The sequence below is a fragment of the Prorops nasuta genome, unplaced genomic scaffold, assembly GCF_024137725.1.
Source record: "Prorops nasuta isolate Cenicafe-Biocafe unplaced genomic scaffold, Cenicafe_Pnas_1.2 PNAS00010, whole genome shotgun sequence".
NCBI classification, from domain to species: domain Eukaryota; kingdom Metazoa; phylum Arthropoda; class Insecta; order Hymenoptera; family Bethylidae; genus Prorops; species Prorops nasuta.
This window is the reverse complement of record NW_027116807.1, coordinates 4,034,845-4,059,259: the sequence shown is the minus strand read 5'-3', so window position 1 is coordinate 4,059,259 and position 24,415 is coordinate 4,034,845. Positions and strand designations below refer to the sequence as shown.

At 32.4% G+C, this 24,415-nt stretch overlaps 3 protein-coding genes across 7 annotated transcripts in view; 2 read left to right on the top strand and 1 right to left on the bottom strand.

Annotated features, from left to right (window-relative positions):
* The window catches only part of LOC136776843 (rho guanine nucleotide exchange factor 3-like), a 20,384-nt gene extending 8,641 nt beyond the window's left edge, over positions 1-11,743 (bottom strand). Inside the window, exon 1 of the mRNA XM_066732728.1 lies at positions 11,697-11,743. The gene's annotated coding sequence lies outside the window, so the exon portion shown is untranslated. The remainder of the gene's footprint in view (positions 1-11,696) is intronic.
* LOC136776837 (membrane-associated guanylate kinase, WW and PDZ domain-containing protein 1-like) lies at positions 384-10,977 on the top strand. Of its 5 annotated transcripts, none has more exons than XR_010823159.1 (12): positions 384-643; positions 1,410-1,488; positions 1,572-1,794; positions 1,873-2,276; positions 2,358-2,546; positions 2,629-3,766; positions 3,855-3,990; positions 4,277-4,819; positions 4,892-5,062; positions 5,127-5,261; positions 6,269-10,630; positions 10,774-10,977. XR_010823159.1 is itself a non-coding variant. In XM_066732716.1 (11 exons), the coding sequence occupies exons 2-11, from the start codon at positions 1,440-1,442 to the stop codon at positions 6,428-6,430; spliced, it is 3,150 nt and encodes a 1,049-aa protein (XP_066588813.1). In that variant the 5' UTR covers positions 384-643; positions 1,410-1,439; the 3' UTR covers positions 6,431-10,977. The 5 variants fall into 5 exon arrangements, 3 of the variants coding, with proteins under 3 accessions (XP_066588813.1, XP_066588814.1, XP_066588815.1); XR_010823158.1 differs by having other exon boundaries at positions 6,269-10,643; XM_066732716.1 differs by having other exon boundaries at positions 6,269-10,977.
* LOC136776836 (uncharacterized) lies at positions 10,994-24,415 on the top strand. The gene is made up of 14 exons (XM_066732714.1): positions 10,994-11,220; positions 11,731-11,844; positions 13,616-14,192; positions 14,545-14,841; positions 15,509-15,814; positions 15,889-16,046; positions 16,121-16,292; positions 16,479-16,787; positions 16,874-17,022; positions 17,110-18,001; positions 18,134-18,280; positions 18,365-18,455; positions 18,523-18,592; positions 18,684-24,415. Exons 3-14 carry the CDS (start codon positions 13,631-13,633, stop codon positions 20,040-20,042), a joined length of 4,512 nt encoding a protein of 1,503 aa, XP_066588811.1. The 5' UTR covers positions 10,994-11,220; positions 11,731-11,844; positions 13,616-13,630; the 3' UTR covers positions 20,043-24,415.

Here is a 24,415-nt window from a genome sequence, read left to right as displayed (position 1 = left end):
TTTATATTTGTATATAGTACATACTAGATAATAGTGATGATACTATCATGATAGGTTCATCTGAAGATAAGAATATATATGTCATTATTATTTATCACTATCAGTATAATGTTATTAAAAATAGGCACTCGTCTCATGCCACTCCTGGATTCATCGGAGTTCTGTCCCATCGCCCATCCTATGCATGATTGATGGTTGATGGTAGACGATGGGAATTCAGTACCCCCATTGTGGCTCCAATTACCTGTGTTGCATAGGAAAAGTTGCAAGAGTGGGAGTACCGATCTCTCACCGTTTATCATCACTTATGGCGTATAGTGTGCAGCAGTGTACAGTAGTTGCACGAGTATTGCGCGAGTACGTGTATGTGTGTATGTATGTGTGTATGTATATGTGCGTGCGTGCGTGCGTGTTTAGCAGAGTGATTTCTGTTTCATATGTTTCATTTTTATCCCAGACAGTAGTTCAGCACAGTTCAGCACGTTCAGCAGTAGAAAGGAGGAGGCCTTTGACTACCGTTTGGAATAAGATGAGCATTTCTGTGTGATCCACAAGTGATTCAGTGGCGAAATTATTTTAGGCCGCATTGACGGATGGCGTACAATTCTCATTAGAGCAATGGGAAAAGCCATAAAAAGCCAATGTAAGTTGATTGAATAGTAGAAAAATACCATTAGATATTTCCGTAATGGAAACGCGAGCCATTTATGTTAGATTTGTAGTTATAAGGTTTATTAATTCTTTATCAGTATTTACTTATTTAAGTTTGACTAGCCTCGATTTTAAGTGTCTGGCAGATTCGGGCAGTTTTACCGATTTTACCTTATAATCTAATTTATCATGACTTATTTACATTCACATTGATGTTTACGTCATATTCTTCGGCTAGAAAGCTTCGCGATATGTGGGCTATGCCAGACTCGGGTGAATGCATTCGTAAGAATGCACTCTGTGTCGCCTCCCTTTCCCACTTTATAATATATAAAACCATACACACTCTCTCGCCTGACTTGATGTTCGATTTTAAACACTGACTAATTAAATCGTTATGAATCTTATTTTAAACCACACACTCGCATAACAGTCGTTCGTCACCAAAACTCAAATTTATTTTGCACTCTGTCAACTCTTAGACATTTCAAATATGAGTCATAAGAACCTTAGTAACACCTTGAGCTTTTTCCTCATTTATATCTTTTTCCTATAATTCTTAATACGTTCTCGTTTTTGTAAAATATTCAGTAATATTTTTTTATTAAACTTTGGAATAAGTCCTAGATTATATATTAGTTACTACAATTGTTTTGTTTATACTTGACCTTACAGTTTTAATAATATTAGGAAATTTTTTGAATATTTTATACAAGTATTTTTTTTCTACTGTAACTTATAATAGCATTTATTTTTAGGCTTCTAACGAGGTAACAAATATTTAAAAAATGACCTCTAAAACAGAAGATTCACCTAGCACGGACAATGCAAATGATGGTATGTATAAATTTCTTGAGAAAAATAAAATTGTATTTGATGTTTATAAGTAGCTTTTTTAACTGAGTTTTCTCTTTGAGAAGAAAGTATGGACAAGGAAATTTTGACGATCAGTGGAAATGATGGAGAAAGTCATCGCATTCCACCTACATATCTATATAATACAGGATCTGAGCAACGTACGGGTAATTCTGACCAAGAACAAAATGTTAGAAGTCACATTCAAGCTACAGAAGAGCAATTGGGACCTCTACCACCCAATTGGGAAAAAGCTTACACTGAGACAGGGGAAGTTTATTTTATAGAGTAAGTATTTCTTTATATACTAAATATTTTAATTTATTTTACAATCAAGTTATATTTTAATAATATTGAACTTTACAGTCACAATACTGGTACCTCCCATTGGTTAGATCCACGCTTATCTAAATTTCAAAAAAGATCTCTTGAGGAATGTCTTGATGATGAACTACCTTATGGCTGGGAGAAAATTGATGATACTCTTTATGGCACATATTTTATTGATCATGTAAATCGTAGAACTCAATATGAGAATCCAGTATTACAGGCGAAACGTGCACAGCAAAGTTTAAATGAAAGGAAAAGTCCAAATTTTACTAGAAATCCTGAGAAACTGAAAGGTCAGAAGATAAGAACTACATTGATTAAAAGTTCAAGGGGCTTAGGATTTACTATAGTTGGTGGAGATGACTCTGTTGAGGAATTTCTACAAATTAAAAGTGTTGTACCAAATGGACCTGCTTGGCTAGATGGAAAATTAAAAACTGGTAACACATTTTCCACATTTAGCACTTTAAATAAAATCAATAACATAATTATAAAAATTTAACTTATCATTAAATTTTCAGGGGATGTATTAGTATATGTCAATGACACTTGTGTACTTGGCTTTACACATAATGAAATGGTTAATGTTTTCAAATCAATTGCTAGTGGGGAAACAGTTACATTGGAAGCATGTCGAGGATATCCTCTTCCTTTTGATCCAAATGATCCAAACACAGAAGTAGTGACAACAATTGCTGTTAATGCACCAGGTAATTAGAAATATTAAGTACTTTAATTTTTTTTTTTGTATTTCATTAAAAAAAGAACAGAAAAATATTAAAAACATTGTAGCTGTATTAACAGAAAATCCCGGGATGTACTTGGACTTGGATCGTCCTTTGCAAGAAAATGGACGATTCAACTTTCTAGACAATTCATTTTTGCCAGTTCATGGTATACAAAATGGAGAGAATCTTGCCACGCCATCAATAAATTCTATGCCAGACCTTTGCATTTCTGAAAAGATTAATACAATTAAGAGACCAAGCAGTACTGATATTTTATTGTCAGAGAGTATTGATGTAAATGACTGCAAAGAATCTCCACTGTCTTCCAAGCCAGAATTCCTTAGCATCGCAATAGTGAAGGGAGCGATGGGATTTGGATTTACCATAGCTGATTCCGCGAATGGTCAGAAGGTTAAGAAGATCCTAGATCGCCAACGTTGCAAGAATTTAATGGAGGGAGACATTTTAGTAAATATAAATGATGTTAATGTAAGGAATAAGTGCCACTCTGATGTGGTGCAGGTCTTAAAGGATTGTCCACGCAACGAAGAGGCGTTAATACATGTTCAGAGAACATTTACAAAATCAAAAGACAAGAAGGAAAAAATTCCTCAGGATTTCTATAGAAGCAAAACACCAACGGCTGATATTTACAGTACTCAATCAAAAACCGTTATACCTAGCAGACCTAAGACGCCTTTGATAGATACCAGAATTCGCTCAAAATCACCAACTGATCCGAACAGGTCGAATTGGAGTGAGATGCAAAGGGATCAAGAATTAAATCCTTTAGATAATCGATATAAATATTCCGAGTATAGCGGAATGTATTACACTGATCCGTACAAAGCGAATATATCCAATCTGGCGGGTAATTTTGCAACAATGACCAATCTGGATGAAGATGGAATAAGGAATATTGCGAAAAGAGATTGGATGACAAATGATAAAATGATGAACAATGAAGGTTACTCCATTGATATTTCTCATCACGATAATGTGCTCAAGCAAAATGGCAGTATGCATTCTGATTATTACAAAGATCTTTATAGTGTTCAATCACATTCCCAGTACAGTGAACAAGATTTTAATGTTTACTCCATCGGGCAGGAGCAAAATGTGGATACTGGAGAAATTTGGGATAAGCGCAAAGAGACGACAAGCTTTGAACACGAACAGCCACATTCCAGTCCTCTTTCTCGGTTTGTATATTAGTAATATTTTTAAAATTATATGAAGTAATCAAATTTTCTCAGTTATAAAAACTGATTGTACAATATACATTTTCAGATATCCACAGTACCCTAATGAATTGGTTTGTCCAATGGTTCCCGATATTGAATGGATAGAAACACTGGTTACACTGGTCAGACAAGACACAGGTTTTGGTTTCAGGATAGTTGGTGGTACAGAAGAAGGGTCTCAGGTTAGTTCATTTGTAAAGCAAGCAGTAGGTTTGTTTATCGTATCCGTATTTCCTGTACCTGTGACCTTTTTCTTAAGGGGACAGTTACACAGATTTAGTTTGAAATATTAATCATCTTTACAGTACTGATAATTTTATTAATCCTTTATAAATGAGAAATTACAATATAAATTTAAGTTGTAAAATGTGCAGAAACTACAACAAATGAAAAAACCTGTTGCTAGGCATATCAAACTACATTGGTTTGTTAACTATAATAAAAGGATTTTAACAATACAATGGTCAGCAGGTTTCAGTGGGTCACATAGTACCTGGAGGAGCAGCCGATTTGGATAATCGACTGAATACAGGGGATTTGATTATGTCTGTAGATGGAGAGAGTGTAATGAACTGTTCTCATCATCATGTTGTGCAATTAATGATAGCAGCTGCACAAAACGGTCGCGTGACTCTCGGAATAAGACGTAGAATTAATACGCAAGAACATCTTCAAGATAATCTACATACAACTTATGGGAGACACTTAAACCTTCAGTATCCTTACGACATTACAGTTACTAGAATGGAAAACGAAGGATTTGGTTTTGTTATTATTTCATCAGTTAATAAAGCTGGTTCAACAATTGGTAGAATAATCGAAGGCTCTCCTGCCGAGCGGTGTGGCAGAATTAACGTTGGAGATCACATACTTGCAGTCAACCACGTAGACATTACAAACGTTTGTCACAAAGATATTGTGAATTTGATTAAGGATTCCGGTTATTCTGTAACACTGACTATTGGCTATCCTCTTGATGATTGTTGCAGTACTGCTTCTCTTTCTCAAAAAGTATGTATAATTTTAACAAATCTCTTATGTTTAAATAGAAATAATAAACCACGAGTATTCGTTGTTTTGCAGGATGAGCCGACTGGAGACGGTGATGGAGGACAGTACCACGCAGTAGAATTAACTCGGGGTACGCGTGGCTTTGGTTTTAGCATTAGAGGAGGTCGAGAATTCCAAAATATGCCACTGTTCGTTTTACAGATAGCTGAAAACGGTCCTGCATCCATGGACAATCGATTGCGAGTAAGTTGCTGCATAGTTCATTTTTCTTCAGGATAGGTTTACCAAATGCACGTTGTTATTTTAGATCGGAGATCAAATTATTGAGATAAATGGCATCAATACCAAAAATATGACGCATACAGAGGCCATTGAGATAATACGTAATGGTGGACCCTCTGTACGTCTGTTAGTGCGAAGAGGCTGCCAAATGCCTTCTGTGGTAGGTTCCCCTCCACATCTCTACGATATGAACATCTAAAATTAACTAATTCTAATAACAAGCCCGAATTAACATTATTCTGTTCGTGACTAATGCTATACCGTTGTATCTCTGCATAACAACCTTAGTAGTCTGAGAAAAATAGCATCAAAGTATAACCGTGAGTATATTATAAAAGTGGATGAGACAATAGATAATCAAGTCATTTTCCGAAAATGGAACAAAACTGATGAAAGATGATCAAGTAATACCATTAAAATAAAAAGAAGCAATTATTATCGTTGGATCGCGTTAATATAAAGAAAAGATAACCGTGTATTTCATGTAATTGGTACGTTATTGTATAATATTTTATACAGAGTTTGATAGTATAAATCAACCGTTCTCAAATTTTAAGCACATTCGGATTTTTTTTCCAATTGTGATAATGTTATATATAAATTTTATATACACAGCAATTACTGAATTGAAGGTACTCAAAATCGGCGTTTGATTATAAGTTTCATGTTATAGCGTTGATTTTGTTATAGATAGTAGGAGATAAGTATTCAATTTTATATTCATACTTTAATTGTACAAGTATTTTAATATCTTTATCTTAAGATTAGTCAAGACGATTTTCATCACAAGACTTTCAAAGACTGTTATCATGAGTTATATTTTTCAATAAGTCTTTCAAAGTCTTTATATAAAAAGATTTAAGTGACATACGACTATTGATATTTTTCATTTAAATTTTTACAAATTCCAGAAAACAATCCGTAAAGAGTACTCACTCATAACAATATTATACTGGTGCTAACTCTCTATACTTTGTCTGCTTTTTTTTCTTATGGCGATAAAAATTGATTGACGGAATTAATATTTTCTAACACGTGTGATAGCTCGGAAATATTGTGCCTTGCGCCATGTGTTCTACTTTTTCGATAAAATAAAGAGACAAGCAAGCAAAATAAAAAGACCCTGACCTTTCCAAAGGTGATAAATTTATGTGAAATTCATTATAGAGTAATCTCACGCTCGACCAAATATGTGTTCAACCGATTGCTGAGAACACCTTAAGCAGGCATTTGTTGAGTTTGCACGAAACGGGTGCGCGACCCAAACGTAAGAAAGTTCGAGGCTCTTTTTCCTTGAATTGCTGCTCATCCAAAAAGAGAAGAGCTTAAAAGAGCTAATACTTGCTGACTGATAGCTACTAATATGCAAATGAAAAGTACTAATTACTATATTTATTAGCAAACACGATTGTAAATGCCTGTTAATACCAATGAAGTAAAATGTGTGTTCATTGTTAACATTTTTTATGAGGCAAAAAAGGGGATCTCATTTTTATAAGTTAACTTCATAAAAAATGTTGTGGCCTTGATATCAGAATTCAGCTTTTTGGCATGAAAACTAAAGTTTTGATTATTATTTTTTTTATTATCAAATTTCTCGAAACCTTGTAGAAGGTTATGAGAAGAAAACTAAAGTTGGAATGCAATAGCTATGATAATGATTGAGATTTGAGCTTTCAGTTGTCAATTGCATATTGAAAAAATCTACTAAAACTAAAATTTACATTAAATATGTATGTATGTCAATTAAATAATTAAGTATAAGTATTCTTATATATTCAACCAAAGAAGCAGATGCACTTAACAGCCTTTTTCATTTTGGGATATGGAGTGTATAAGTTGATTACATAATGTCTTAAGTAATATTAATATAACTTCAATACGTTTTACATGCGATAAATTATAATACGGATCAAAGTTTAATGATAGCTGTTTTGTTAATAAATTATAAAAAGGTGTTACAGGGATCCTAGAGTAAACTTAGTAAGAGCCCAGATAACTATCCAATAGCATAATGTCACAGAGACTGAATAAAGCAACACACCCAACTATAGCATAATTTAACTCAGCTTTTTCCATATTTGCAATGAATCTGATAACTTGTTATGTTATCATTTTGTGCGGCAATATTTTTGATAGAATCCACGTATAATTGTATTATATTAAATTTTTTTTATTATTAATGACGGCATTCGATGTACGTTATATTGTATACTAAAATAATGCTATAATTTTAAATATTTTATTTAGATTCAGGTTTGTCTATAGCATTTCACAGCTACAGTATGCTGGCACATAATAGTAAAGTAATATTCTTGAATGATTTATGCTATCTGGAAGATTGTACAGGATATTAGGTGTGTTATTTTTTGCTACATTAATGCAATAAGTTGGAATGAAAAAACATGTGCTTTTACCAATTTAACTAATTGCATCAATTTGATAGTACAACGAAAACTAACAGACCTATTATTTCAAATAATTTGAATTATTAATCGCTGGATCGGAAATGTGAAATTTAAATTAAAACACATAAACAGAAATATTAATTGCAGGTAGTGATTAAGGTTTTGCCACTTGGATACGTTACAAAATTTTGATTTTTCCAAATTTTTAATTTGACATTTCCACAAACTTCAGTTTACTAAATGAAACTTATTTAAAAAAATTGGTTTTGACCCTATAAGGATCTATGTAACTCCTTGTACATTTTTGTCATTATTAAAGGCAGCTTTCACATTAATCCAGATCGGTTCACTATATAACTTAACGATATAAATCTATCGATAATAGGAAAAGGGATCATCGTTTTAATGATATAAAGATATCTTCAAATCTCTCTAAAATTATATCGTTAAAAATAATTGATTAAATATAAAACGTATGTATTAACAAAAGAAATTACTCAGAAAACTTGTTAATCGTTCAATAACTTTCATTCAAGAATCACGCTACAATTCTAATGTTCGTGATGAGAATATTTTAATGATAGATAGATATATGTGGAGATGGAAGAATGATTGTAAACTTCTAGCGTTCTTTAGTAGTGTCAACCTCTTCCCAATATCTCAATGTTAAACATTGCAGAACTTAGAGCAATATTGCGCAGTTTGCTCATTACAATACTAAATGTAAAGAGTATATTTTTTTACTAATTTAGCGACGGTAACAATAATCACTTTTGGCACGAAATACTGATGAATACCTATACATTTGCATTAAATGTTATATGTTCAGATCTCACGATAATCATCGTTGTTTATAATCATATAGAAATGAATTCGGATTTGCTGCTATACTTAATAATAGCAAAAGTTGTTACTTATTGCTACAGCAACAATTTTTTCACCGTAATTTTTGCGGAAACTTCCCGGTAATAGAAATTTTGGACTAAATTATATTTCGAATTAACAATTTCTAGCAAGGAAATTCCGATTAGTAAATATAGTAATTTTTAAAGATATGAAATTGAAGCTACAACTAGATTACTGGATTATTATAAATTAACTGCGACCAGTTAGAGCTTACTGTTGTAGCAAACTGTCTAATAGCAATAAATTCTTGCTTAATGCTGTAAGAATGAAGTTAATGAATCCACAGCACAGCATTTTTCGGAGAAATCGTAATTCTCCGTTATTCGCTTAAGCAATCAATTTATTGTATTTCCTATATGAATGATACAAAACACCAATTGTATTTGCAAGGATTATATAGTTTAATCATTTTGAATAACCATCATGTTTATTTTTTATAAATTTATATGCGGAACCTGTATATTTGTAGGATAAAGTTTAAAAGCCTTTATTAGCGTTAATGTAAATATTTATATACATTATCTCAAGACTACAAAGATAAAAAATTTAAGCGTTAATGTAATATTATTATATTTAATTACAGCATAAGACAAATTTTTTTATGGTATACACCTTATACGATATTTATGATATTCTAAAACAAATCTAAGTTTTTAGATATTAATAATTAAACTCGTAAAGAAGACGTATCTATAATTGGAAGATTATTCACATTTCTTGCCAGAACATGGTTCTTAATACAATGCTATATATTTTTCCAATATATAATTTGTTAGTATTGAGACATTTGGATATTATACATATAATATGTATTGTATAGTATTCAATGTTTATTGTGTCTTGATATATATTATATATGTATAAATGAAAACCTACATCCGTTATACATTTTAACACATAAGGAATAGACTATTTCAACTCTTTAAAACACTTGCCAAATATTTAACCTTTAGAGGACAGGGATTTTCTGTTGAAATTGATCCTTTGCAGAAAATGCGCTCGTATATGGAATGAATCCTTGCATAGAACAGCCGAGTTTTTAAGTGGCCATTATTATAGCCAAACCCGTCCTCAACTGGTTAACTAGGAATATTAACAATATTTGCAATGATTTTTCTAATAATTTAAGTCGCTCATCGATTTTAGTATTCCTCGATTACGAAAACTTAACATTTTTTATATATATATTTAACATTTCTCAAGATTTGGCAACATTTTCATTAATATAATAATCAAATTGTGAAACGTGTTCTTTTATGTTTATTATAGAACGAAGCTAAACTGTGACTTTATTTATACATTGCAAATATATGACTTCTGGTATACATATGTAATGATAATTTGAAATAAAAATGAATATTGTTATTATGAATAATATTATATACTATCGCTATATATTGTTGTTGAAATATGTATAACAAAATAATAAATATGCATTAAATAATGCGATCGTAGTTTTGTATTTGTTTGTTAGGCAAGTGAAACTGTACATATGCAGTGGTATATTGTTGAAACAAAGCTATTCAGCACGGAGGAACGGCAATTTATGCAAATTTAACTTTTACCAGTTAGAATAGAAATAAAAAACAACTGCTTTACGATCTATCATTATTTTTACGATTGGAGGGGATTTCCGTTTTCAAGAAAGTGGTTTTTATTATAGTTATAGGAAGAAGCTCAAGGACGAGATAACACATTATTTGCAAAAATAGAAGCGATAAGGAGTAGCTGAATGATTTTTAAGAATCTAGAGTTCTGTTTTATTATCGTGTTAACAATAAACCTGCGCCTTTATTTCTAAGAATATATATGTACATATACAGCGCTTGACGTATCGCGTGACGTCACAGAGATGGCAACCTGACCAAAGGATCTAGTTGATAATTGATTGATCAATAATTGGTAAAAACACAATCCTGTAGGAATAAAGGGTTAATGATCATCAAAGAAAATGATATAGGATTTTTCGAGAAAAAATTCAGTTGTTGTCAGAAAGGTATGAAAGTTGCGTAATATGGGAGAGATAAAGTGGTTAGTGACCGCCATATTGGTAAACTTGGCGATTGATCGGACTTATTTTACACCATTTTACACATTCTATTTTGTGTTAGTATACACGATATAACATAACACTTGATTCCGAGGACCGAGTGAGCACTCTGAGCTGAATTGAATGTAAACAGAGGTTTTTCCTTAATAAAAAGTTTCATCACAGGTAATTTCACCAAGTGAGTCTAGGTGATTTTAAGAAACTCGTGCTATAGAGCTAGACATAAGAATTGACTTTTCATCCTGGCTAGGCATATTCTGCTGCCCGCAAGTGAAACTAGATTCTATTTTGTGTATTTGTCGATTTAGTGTGGTGGAAGCCAAGGAAGGTGGGCGGAGGTTGGTTGAACGATGTGGAAGTGAAATAATAGAAGAGAACGGAGGAGAATAAGAGAATTGACCAGGGGTCGGCAACTCTCCTTTAATAATACGGTTTTCTGATAGTTTTTAGAGGAAGGAAGGTTCGCAGGTGGCGTTAATCGCTTACATTTAATGTATATATTAAATTAAATGTATATACATACGTAACTGCAGCGGGCAGTCTCCCTTTCCCCATACCACATAAACCACATTAGCCGCATATGGTGTTCTTAGCTACTAGCCACTATAACCAGTGATAATAACCAACCACCAATTCTATCTAACAACCACAGCTAACGGCGGTCTATGCTTAACCTACAATTTGCAAATGCAAGTGCAGTGATCGCATGAGAACTTGCGTTTCTCATGCTATGGCTCGTGAGTCTTTGACGCAAGGTAATATAATTTATGAAATTATACAAATAAAAACATCGGTGCATATAGACTTTTTATAAATAACATAACATACTGCCTTTCCAAATAATATTTTTAACGAAGAATGAATCAGATTAAAAGACGCTTCTTTATTATGCGATAAAGTTAAATATAAATCATAATATGAGTAGCTACCATAATGTAATATAATTAAAAATGAACTATAAAAATATCTGGTATTAGTTGCACCTAATTTAATTTGTAATAATTTATACTTTTACACGATAAGAGTCATATAATGATAATAATTCTGTGAAATGAAATTTATCTTTCTTTAAATATGTGTTGAGAGAGCGTACAGCTTTTTTTAAATTATGTTCTAATTTGCTTTAAAATGTATGAATTTAAAGAACAAATTATAGGGATTTATCACGAATTTTTTCTCTTTGGTGATTTTCGAAAGAGACACCTTATACATGAAAATGTATATACATTACTTTTAATTCCTTTTATTGGACGTACCCTCTGCAGATGGCGTTTGCACAAATGCCTCACTTTTATTAAGAGGAGAGTTTCCGACCCCTGAGATTGACGATTCATGGAAATGCAATGAGGAATCTATGGAAAATTGCCAGATTGCAAAAGGTAAGCACTTTTTATGTTTTTCATCAGTTTTATAACGCAAAATCCTTTTCCCACATACCTTTGCCAAACCTCTAATAGGAAAACGTACAGTTGGCAATTCCACGAAATTAGCTTCCTTTCGGAGCAGACTTTTCTCTTAGCCTTTATTTTACCTCTACCTAAATATATACACGTGTGTGTATATATGTAATCTACTTTTACTACATTCAGATTTACTAGCATATATAACAAAAAAATTTTTAATTTTCCTATAAATCACAGTGAATTTGTCATTGTGTTTGTCGTATTTGTGAGCTACGCATTGTTTTGTATGTGTGCGCTTCATTGTGTGTTGTGTGTGTTTGATGAGCGGGGTGCGCAGGGGCGTGTTTGTGAGTGCGTTTAACTGGTATTCGTACACATACATACACATTCAAGAAACCTTAAGCGTAGACACGCAGCACACATGGAAAGTTACACAGGCTGAAAGGTTTGATGCTGAGGAACGCTTATTGTAATAAGTTGTACGGACTGAACGCTATTCGCAACATCCGAAAATCTTAATTATTGAGTTTCAAAATGCTTTGATCTTTAAATTACTAGTGTCTTTTCCTATAAGGAAATTAACTATATTTATTACATATATTTACAAATTTTTATCAATTACTGTTCTTATTAGCTTTATTCAATAACTATTTTTTCCTCCAAAAATACTTACATTTTCTTCTGAAAAAAAATATTACTTTTTTGACATGTGAAATTATTTAATTCAGTAACTACCTAATTCTTTTGAATCATACTATAGTTTGTCTAAATTTATAATCAAGCTTTTTTAATTGAAGCTAGATTACTTGTTACTATCATCTTTTTATGGCTAATTATTCGTTTATTATAATTACTTATTCCTTTGTATAATATAGGCTTGTTTTTTTTTGCTCAAATGAATTGTTACACTGATTTTACTGATAATATATTGTCAGAATAGTTAATCATTTATTTACTCTTTGTTACAATATAAAGCTATTATTAAAGGGTTCAAAAATTTGGGTGAACAACTTGTTTTTGAGTTGAATTCACACAAAAACTTATTTGAATTAAAAGTCTTTCTTATATGTGTCAAAACGCCTGCATCTTGGAAACTGTTAATGTTTATTATATATATATATATGTAGTACAGGGAAGGAGAAAGCTTTATTTATCTTATGTACTATATAAGTATGTGTATGCTCTAATACTTATCTTATTTATAGATTTTAGATTATTCATTGAAATAGATAAAGAAGTTTCTTAAAAATCATTTATTTTTATTAAATGTGTAGCAGAATTATGATTAATTTTGATTGTCTTAATAGAGTATAGGAAATGGAATTAAATGAAGTGTTTGTGAAGTGAGTTTGAGTTATTTATTTATGGAGTTCATTTTAAATCTCTCTTTTTTTACTGCTTATAATTGCACGAATAAATTGTCCTATTTTATACTAGAAATTAACTTGCTAGGTTTTACAAATATGGAATGAATGAATGGTATGTATTATGAATTATGGTCTATGAAAGAAGTGTAATATGTCAATTCATAGAATATGTAGGAAATTTATGTTCTTGGGTCAAATGTTATAAAAGAATTCAGTAGTGAGGATTAATTTCCTCCTTGTATGTGTGTGTGTATACTACTCTAGGTTGCTAATTTATATCCTGATAAAATGTTCCCTAGTAGCTTACCAAGCTTCATGAATAGTTGATCTTAACTTCATATTTGTCAATATTTAGTTATATAAATATCATTAATTTTCAGTGATGGGAGCACAAAATGTTTTTTGTCAGAGTACATATCGGAAGACCTCGTCATAAAATGCATCAATTGCCACCGACAAATTCAAGTGTTTTGCGAGATGCTATTGACAAAACTATAGACATGCGGGGCATGCCACATATACAAGAAACTTGTCCCAGCATTGCAGCATTAAGGAGTAGAGATCACACTACAAAGAATAATGTGCAACAGTGTGAACAAAATACTTTTGTTCAAACAAAAAATTTAAAAGAATGCAGGCTATCAGATAATACCATGTCTTTTGACAAGTGTTTTGAGCCACTACATAGAAAAAATGATTGTTCACCTCATTGTCATGATACAATGGATTCTAAGAATCACAATATTATTACTATGTATTGGTCATATTTTAGTGAATGTTTCAAATTGTTAAATGTAATTACTGCTAAAAGTACTTTTAAACTTGGGCAAAGGGGTGATGCCCATTGGAAGAATCATGCCTGGAGGACTTTCTGTGTTTTGTTTATCAGCTTAATGTTAGCAACAGTGTGTAGTGCAGACTCTAATGAGTGTGCGCCAGGTTTAAAAACTCATGGAAGTAAGTATCCCTGTTTTTATCTAATTTGCTTAACTTGTTTTTTTTTTCTATCGAATGCCTTTTATCAAATTATTCTGGAAATGTCCATGAGATACTGCTTGTATTTATCTGGCAAAATTTTGATACGCCAGTGATATAAATACCATGTATTTCTTATCTATCTTTTTGGGATTCTAGTGTTGAGCTAAATACATATACCTATATTTAATGCAAGAGTACAGTTCAAACTAAGACTCATAACTACATGCTGTACATGAATAAATTCAAGTTGAATAGAAATAAATATAAAAGCTTTATTTGATAATTATTATTTTATTACAAATGTTATATGAATATTTTTTTTTTTTAATAGAAACTTGGCCACAAGGAGATATTGTTCTTGAGTATGGAAAATCTCTTCAGATTCTGTGCATACTAAATAAGACTTCCATAGATGCTGTGTATCCTGGCAAAAATGCATCCGATTTGGTTTTCTTCAGAAATAAGAAAAGAATGGAAGCAGAATATATTAAAACTGTAAATGAAACTACAATCTCTCTAGATGTTACAAAACCTCCACCTGCCGAAGACATGTATTATTGCAAATTGAGATTGCAAGATTATTTCAAACCTGACGAGGCAGTTTGTTTAAATAAGGTTGTAATTGGATGTAAGTATTAATGATTTATTATTGTGTGTGTGTGGATGTGTGTGAATACTATATTCTTCATAATTAATAAAATCGTCGATAAATATAGTTATTATATAAAGTGATACAAGAGAAAGTAGCAAAGCTTAAGTTTCCTTGTATCATTGCAATTAAGTGTGCTATGTGAAATTCGCTATAAAGATCGCCATTCAATGTTATCAGTATAGGTTAAAATGTATACCGCGACAACAAGAGCGGCATTCATTTGCCGTCAATACAATTGTGGCTGTGTTACTATAATATTCTAGAATTTATGATTAAGTAAAATTCTAGATAAAACGACTACGGAGCTACCGTTTATATATTTATCAAATTAATTGTCAATAATTGGATATCAGATAAAGTATTTATTTTTCTTTTAATGCCCTATCAAGGAATTAAAAGCACAATCTTTGTCATTGAGACTGTTTATTTATTTTAATAAACTTGCATTTGGAAAAACCACCAAGATGCACTCGGAGAACCTCGTTGCGACTTGCAGCTATATACTATCTACGGCGCCAAGTCATATCAAGGTCCCATGAGTGCACCCGGGTGATGTTTCCGAATGCAAGGTACAAATTTTTAAGAAACAGAATACAAGAAGAATGTTACGAGATGTAATTGAGTACGACTGCTATTTTTTTAGTTAAACCACAAGCACCTGAAAACTTTACATGCATATCCCATAATTGGGAGAATCTGACTTGTACATGGGTACCTGTGCAAAACTATGTAACAACAAGATTTAGTCTTGCATTCAAATTACCTGGTATCACAGGAAGAAAAGTGCATCCATGCCCACAGAATCAAACTTCAGCAAATATGTGTTTTTGGGATGCTACAACAGATCCTATATATAGACAGGCATACGAATATTATACTTTTCAGATGAATGTGAAAAATGTTCTAGGAAATATCAGTATACAGCATAAAATTCACCATTATGCTAATGGTAATTGATTAATTTTTATTTAGGACTACCTGTTTTAATAATCAGTTTTTATTGATAACATATTTCTGTTATAGTTATACCGGCAAAACCAACTAATTTATCGGTTGTAAATAAAACATCGGACAGTGCTCTTTTGCATTGGAACGTTTCATATCCAATGCAAAACTTTCCACCTGGATTGCATCATAGGGTGACGTATCAGAATCAATGGGATCATAAAAAAACTTGGAAGGTATTTAAAATTGTTAAGAAAAATCAGGATAGGTAGTCAATAAATATCGGACTAAAAAATGTATTTATTTCCAGGTTATTAATATTACTAATGATGTTAAAACGTCAAATCGATATTTCAACCTTACAAATTTGGAATATGCAAATACTGGTTACGATGTTCGAGTGTTTATGAAAAGCGCTGTAGCAGTTGGTGAAGATAAATGGAGTCAGTTCAGTGATGTAACCTTCAGGACACCACCGAGGTGTAAGTTAATTTATCAACGAAATTATTTTAACTAATTATAATAGACCTACAGTCTTATATAAAAAAGAAATGTTTCAGTATATCACAATGTTATTGTCAGTATCAAACAGTTTATTTTAAATTGCCGCCTAATTACTTTCTGTTTATAAAAATATAATAATTGAACTATTATTTCATTACTTTTAGTGCCAGGAATGCCGCCTCGAACTGATATTGGAAGTTTTGAAATAGCCGAAAATAATGCTAACAGAGATGTTTACTTGTATTGGCAAGCAATACCACGATACTTGGAAAATGGCGATAACTTCACGTATCATATCAATTATGTGGAAGAAAATGGTCGCAAAATATCTTTGTTACCAAATGAAACTACAAGAGCTTATGCAAAATTCAAGGGCATCAGCTTCAATAGTTATCGCTTTGAGATTGTTACAATAAATATTGTAGGAACAAATAAGGAAAAAGCCAGTATTTTTGTGTCTAGCCGACAAGAGAGTGAGATATCTAAAAAAAAATGCATAAATTACCCATTTTTGTATGCTTACAAGTTACTAATGGTCGAAAAATTTATTTGTTTACAGTGCCACATGAACCGATAGCATTTACGAAAATTGCATTTGATGGAGGCTTGTACGAACTGTCGTGGAAACCTCCAATTGGAACCAATGATATTGTTAATTATACAATATTTTGGTGTGATAACGAGCGTGATCGCCCTTATCAGTGTACTGTATGTACAATATCATTACCAATTGCTTTGTAGATTATCAATAGATTGATCGAGATGAATACAATCGACTAATAAATAATATTACAGGGTTATTTGGATTGGGTGCATGTATCGAAAACAACAACTATTTATAACATGACGGTTCCGGATCCTAAGAAAGTGTACCAATTTGCAATTTCGGCTAATACAAAAGTGGCGAGCAGTGGAATGGTATGGGCTTCGTGCACTGTAATCCACAATAAGGTTGTAGGAAAGATGAAATCTGTATGGATAAACAGGATTGGGTCAGATTTTATCGAAGTAGGATGGAAATTGGATTGTTCAGATCGAATAGGAATCGTTGAAGGTTTTAACATCTATTATTGTCCAATTTTGTCGCCGTATGACTTCAATTGTAAAGGTCCCAAGCTGAATACAACGATTAGAGCAGATCCACACACAATACATGGAATTGTAAATGGATTGAAGCCTTATACAACTTACATGGTGTCCGTGGCAGTCCTTACAAAGAGCGGGGAAAGCTTGCATAGCGATCCATTATACAACACGACACTAGAAGCTGCACCGATCACCCCACCTAAGGACGTTAAAATAACTAACGTTACTAATACAACAATGCTCGTCACGTGGAACCCACCTGATGCCATGAATGGTGTTCTACGTTATTACGAAGTTTACTACAATGAACTTTCGCAGAAGGTCGAGAGAGTAAACTACGTTGAGTTGACAGGGCTTCTTGCTCACACAAACTACAGCATTAGTGTTGCAGCTTGCACTGTTTCCTGTAGTGTTAAGTCACCAACCATTTATAAGTCTACCGGTATAGGTGTACCTGGAAAAATTAACGTGCCTCACGTGAGGTTCATGAATTCGAGCCAAGTCTTTGTTATTTGGAAAGCTCCGCAGAATTCTGCTGGATATCTTAATTATTACGAGATCTCTTCCAACGATGGTAAAATCCAGAACAGCACACGTTCAGGTATGTACACCCGACTATTCTGGATACATTGTTATACCGCAGTGTCAGAGCAGCAATATCATTAATCTTTTGTATTTATTTTGTTATTATTATAAAAACTTGTTATTTATTGAAATAATTTTATGAATTCAGAGGCACAACTACCAATACCTGACTGCAAGACCGTTGGTAGAGAAAAGCTTTATCAATTTCGTGTTAGGGCAGTTAACATAGCGTCAAATAATGATCATTTGAAGGGACCTTGGTCTGATCCTGGGGAAGGCAATTGTTACAGTGATGGTATTAATACGCAAAATATCTTATTAACCGTTCTGACTCGATGCACCGTTTATTTATAATTATCCTTTGATTAAATAATTACAGGACCATCGTTTAGGGTATGGGTTATTATTTGGGTCATTGGCAGTCTTAGTGGAGTAGCGTTTTTGTTCTGTTTGGCTTATACGTCAAAAAGGTAAATTAAATTACCCACTTAAATGCCTTTTATCTTATGGTAATTTTATGAACTATCAATTTTGTAGGATGTGGCTCAAGTGCAAGGCCATGCAAGACGTTGAAGTGAAACTACCGCCAGGTCTCGCTCCTAATATGGTAGAATAATTTACAATTGTATTATAGGCTATCGAGAGTTGTAACGTTTATAATGAGTGAATTATTTATTTTTTAATTTGGTTTATTGCAGAAACTGCTACAAAAAGTTGGCGAACAACACGTGAGACAGTCCTCAGCCGATTCCAGCGGTTGCTCGAGCGGCCAGGAGTCCGTGACGTCATCACTGACGTCAGACTCTCAGGTGTCGAATGACAGTGGAACGGAGATAGATCCAGCGCCGAACAAACTGTTAGAAACAGCACCAGCTTGGGAGGCCTCGAATCTTCGACAAAGGAATGTCGGTGCTTCCAGGCCCGGATTAGCAGCGGAAGCCACTAGATGGGATGCCTATGTAAAAGTAGCAAAGTCAGGAGAGCCAATTATGGGTGATAGTTTGTCTCTAGCAAGGTCAGCGCCGAATTTGACAGACAGTACTGGCTACACGACTTCCCAGCAGACTTGGTCGTCCACAGGCTACATCAGTATGCCTTCTTCCGAAGAACTGTCGGGCGATCCAAGTCCAGTCCCTAAGGAATCTACTGCTGGCAATTACAGTATCGTAGGAACTGTCCACAAAAGTCCATTGAGAACAAAGTCAATTGATGAGGTGAAATCGAAATCAGCCGAAGAATCTTTAATTCCTATCAAGAAGGTTGCAAATGCCACAAACCCATATATAACTCTTGCTGCTTTTGAGCAAAAAAATAAGGAAAAATCTGCCATATCTTCATTGAGGGATCTAGATAATTTAAGTTTTATCGAGACGAACAAAACTAAAGCTGATAACTTGAAAAATTTAGCCGCTTTTGACAAAAATTCCAAGCCTTATGTGCAGACTGGAATAATAGATCCGACCAAGAAACCATTCTCGCTAGGCCCAGAATGCAAAATGACAATACCTTCTTCCTTTGCACCGACGTCTTTGACGGATACTTGCAAGAAACCATTCGTTTCTGCTTTTGTGACTTCCGCGACGTTGCAACCGACTTCCAAAGACTCAACGAAACCATATATCGCAGTTTCTGCGATTCCAGAACTGACGAAGACTAACGTCCCTGCATTGAAGCAGCTTGAGCACAAATCATACAATGCACCGGTAACAGAAGCAATGTCCAAGCCTTATGTGCTCACAACTTCAGTTTTCCAAATGCTACAGGATCAGAATCCCATAAATGAGGGATCTGTTTCAGATTTGGAGGACAGCGAGGCCTCGGAGGATAGTCAGGCGACTTACCCATTGAATTGGTCTGGCAGCAGTACAAAGACAAATATCAAAGTTGATGTTGACAAAACTTTACCCATTAACAAACAGAGTTCTGGCTACGTTACGATTCCAGACAAACCCTTAGGCCAACACGACAGATGCGACAAATCTTTGACGCAGTGTACTAGCGCCCCATCAGATGAACAGTATAGTAAAGTGACGGTCGTACCGAGCACACTGCAATGAGACACGAAAACTGTTGTTTATCTTTGGTAACATCGTGCTCCTTTCTTTAATAGACCTCACGCGAAAGAGGTCAAACGTATAAAGTGAACAAGTGGTGCAATACAAATTCATATCTTCAGGTGCTTGCCAAGTATCCAGCCAATTTGAACAAAGAGCTGAAAATTTGTTCAGTTCAAAGTATGACAGCGCTTTCCAGATCTGAATTAAATTGATCATGCGACTTTTAGGCAGCTTATTATTGAAGCTATTATCCTTTGAGTCGTATCGTGTGCCTAACATCTATATCCAGGATTTTTTTTCTGGCAAAGCGTTATAAGTTATAACAGAATATCAAACTTGGGTATATATATGTATATATGTATGTATATGTGTATATGTATATATATATATATATATATATATATCGTTCGACGATATTAATTTGACTGAAGAAGCTGTCAAATATAAATCTTTATAGCCCTCCCTTATTGAAAGTATGTACAAAACTATTTAATTACTTTTGTAATATAATGTGCATTATGATGAGAGAGGAACTAGCTACACTTTAATGTTAGATTATTACAATAAGTAAATTATGTGGCATTTGTTGATTGATAGACTCGTCACTGTCAAATTAATCAAATTATTAGCCACGTATCTATTGACGGTGTTATTCTTCTCATGTTAAGACATCTTTTTACTTACCGTTTGTTAACACCAATGTCTACAACTTAAATGTTTCTGGGGGATCTCTCTCTCTCTTAATATTTTCCAAAAGTACTTTCACGACTGATTCGTTTTCTTTCTGTTTTTTAATATAGACACAGTGCATATGTATATATATAATTCTGAGAAAATTTCAACTCTTGTTCGTACAACGAATCTTAAATGTTTCCCTTAAATTGCAATTTTAATTTCCAAATTTTTAGAATAATCTTTCCAGAAGAGCCTAAACTGCTTTTCAGAATGCAGATATATTTGATAAATCCGAATCGAGTAAATTATTGCTATCGGAATGTTTTATCTGTCCCATGTACAATATTGTGGAAATTAATTGTTGATTATCATAAAATATCCATGAATTTCTTATATTACCGGTTATCGAATTTTGTTTCTATATGAACATTAACTATCTGTACATATACTATTAGTTTGTATATTGTTCCTGCAGCGTTATGTTATAGGTGCTTTGGTCAAAATTTAAGATATAAATTAATTAAGCACATTATACCAGAGCCATATAAATTTATTGCCTATTGCTGCAAACGAGGAATTGCAATTGTATAATTTTTAATACAATTTCTAGATGCATGCTTTTTCTAGAAACAGTTTTCATAATATTGAGATCACTAGAATTTGCAGGAAGTACTCAAATCACTTAGTTAATAGTAAGAAAAGACAAAGTATCCTGTGAATAAAAGTGATTTGCTATTTTGCAGATGTTTTCGATGTATCCTGTTAAAGTTTTGCAAACGTTTGTATATTGATTTATACAAAAGAAACCGTAAATCTACCTGACTAATCTAAAAAAAAGAAAAATAATACAGAAAAGAAGAAACTATATTTTTACGATTTTAAATCAGTAATTAAATGCAAAATAGCAGATGAAATTAAGGGAATAAATAGGATATATTAAAGTTTTACATGAAAATTTGTGCAAACTATAATTAAAACAATTTTATCCTCTGAAAATGTGCAACTAGTACAGAAACTTTTTAAGGAACTATGCAATGCCATTGAAATATTCATGCTAAATGAGCAGGGATCTATGTATGCATAATACCTTAAGCTAGTCATTAATGGAATACAGGAGTTTTTATCACAGGCCTTTTTTTACACGAGACGTTTCATCATAAACCACTATTCCATCTCACCACGCGTAAAATCTATTTTTAATCATAAGGATTATCACAAAATAACTTAACAAAATTACAGAGAAATTACAAATAAAAACAATATTTCTATTATCTTTAAAAATTATTGAAGCATTTTTTAAAGCAATGCAATTTTTCGTAAGGATTTATCGAATTATGCAACATATGAAACTTTTAGAATGTGATAATAAATAAGTGGATATTTTAATTGGCATTTCTTTATGTACCGTATTAGAATCAGACTGAAGGACGAAATAACTTATGATAGTTAAATAAAAAAAGGTCTGGAACTTTGACAGTTTTGCTATTTCGAAAGTTCAAGTCAAGAGCTCCGCAAGTCAGAAACTAAGAGATAAATTTTGTTTGAACTTGCGGAAAGGCAGACTCTTTGAGCGATGCAAAAATTGATCGAGCGATTTTTATGTTGCTCTAAAAACAAGAACGAGCTTACATGTTTACTCATACGTTATTGTTATTACGAATGAAACCGCTTATATGTAATATATTGTGTGTAACATTCAATACGCAATTTAGTTTTTAACAATACTAAAAGTCTGTATAAAACCGATCCGCAAATCCAGCTCGAATCTTCTATACAATTTCATTTGATTTGCTATTCGTTTTTTTAATTTTTTTTTCTGTTTGTGTTTGTGTCAAAACACGATACATTCTCATTAAAAAATATATATAAGCATGAATTAAATATTTTTTAATTTTAGAGAATAAATTTAAAGAGTTTGGCTCTTCATAAAAGTCTCAGCTGCTTAAAAAAGTAATTTCAGATGCAATTGCATGGAGTGATCGATTGGTTTCCTATCAATGAACTCTAAATGTTTCTCTGGTTCGTTTCCTTATATAGGATCAATGAAAATTATTGCAGTTCTATGCTCAGTGTAATTTAAAGCGACCCATTTTTCTTACAATTTTTTAATACGATGGATGATCAACGTGTTACTTGTAACAAAATTTGAACGATCAGTCTTGACGCTTAGTCATGCGTGAATTTTGCTAATTAATGTTAATCTTTTATTTGCTTTAATACGAAGATTCACGCATTAACTACTTGTAATGAATGTTTCTATGAAAATTTCTTAAAGAAGAAAACTGTATAATTTTCATTATCTTTTTTATAAGAACTTGTAAATATCATATACGGTCAAGCATTAGATTATATATTAAGTAATTTTTCGCGAGGCAACTAAGTTAGAGCTTATAAACGAGAACTTATCTACTTTATTACATTTTACGTATCTCCATTGTATATACATATATCTATTATTATCTATTTTTGTTATATATATTTATATACGAGAAAGAAGGTACTTTATCACACACTAAGCTACACTAAGCTACAATTTTTTAATAAAACTCTTAATTAAGCATTATGTAGAAATATCGAATGAATTATATACAGTATATAAGATATTTGTATGATTAAACGTTTATATCTTTATTAATCTATTTGCCTTAAGAGAGATGACTTTAACACGAGCGCGCACATATGGACACGTCTACGTATACACGCTCTAATTAAAAAATAAACGAACACAAGAACCATAGAACCACCGTCGCGATATATTATATATATACAATTTATGGTTTTAAAGTAATTAAACGATTTTTGTATAACTTAGTTAAATAGTGAGCAGTTTAGATACGTTTAAGTTGTCTAATGTTAAAGTTATACAGTTTAGTGTTATTTACTTTGGGGGCTCAGTAATTCAGCAACGTTCATGACAAAATTTGTTAAAAAATGTGCGATTCATCGATAATAATTCGTGAAACAAACATCGGTGATTCATTTTCTTATTTTTGTAGTTTTTGTGATACATTTTACAGCTATCATACTTCTGTAGTACAATCTTAGTGCAATGACTTGTGAAGGAATCAATTTATGTAAATATAAATACAGTGATTTTTTTATGTATAATATAATTGTATTATAACGACGCACTGCTCATGATCACGAGGAAAAATTACGATTGATCGGTCTGAGCTCCCCTCTATTTTGGGTTGATCATAAATATGTGAGTTTCTTTATGAAGTTCTAATTCTCTCCTACTATGGCCTTTTAACATATATTTTTTCCATTCATTTTCCTTCTCGCGCTCCATATTAAGATTCAAATTCGACAAAATATAATATACTTCTTCATATTACTTCAAATAAGGCCTTGTACAGAGTATTGTAAAATATATTTTTACTACATAATTTCTCTTCTCTTTGGTTTTTATTATTTATTTCTCGTTCGACACAGATTGTATCTGACTTTTCTGGATTGCTACTATTTTTTTTGCCATTTGAATGCCATGCCGTCATGCCTTGCCATTTCTATGTTTCTTTCTTTTTAATACCTGTTGAAAACGTGAAATATTTTCAATACTCATACATGAATCATGCTCTGATTAGGGAAAGGAGTTGATCCTGCTACTTAGTTTTTGAGTAAAGCTGTCAATATTCGCTTTAAAAGCCATTATATTTATAATGAATATGCTGAAAATATAAAAATTTATATCAATA

What these genes read in the sequence shown, in the direction of transcription:
- LOC136776837 (XM_066732716.1), top strand. Translation starts at nt 1,440, where the DNA reads ATGACCTCTAAAACAGAAGATTCACCTAGCACGGACAATGCAAATGAT. An exon ending in AATTGCTGTTAATGCACCAG is followed by an intron (nt 2,547 to 2,628) that starts GTAATTAGAAAT and finishes AAAACATTGTAG; the next exon opens with CTGTATTAACAGAAAATCCC. An exon ending in GTACAGAAGAAGGGTCTCAG is followed by an intron (nt 3,991 to 4,276) that starts GTTAGTTCATTT and finishes TACAATGGTCAG; the next exon opens with CAGGTTTCAGTGGGTCACAT.
- LOC136776836 (XM_066732714.1), top strand. Translation starts at nt 13,631, where the DNA reads ATGTTTTTTGTCAGAGTACATATCGGAAGACCTCGTCATAAAATGCAT. An exon ending in AAATAAGGTTGTAATTGGAT is followed by an intron (nt 14,842 to 15,508) that starts GTAAGTATTAAT and finishes CTATTTTTTTAG; the next exon opens with TTAAACCACAAGCACCTGAA. An exon ending in CTTCAGGACACCACCGAGGT is followed by an intron (nt 16,293 to 16,478) that starts GTAAGTTAATTT and finishes CATTACTTTTAG; the next exon opens with TGCCAGGAATGCCGCCTCGA.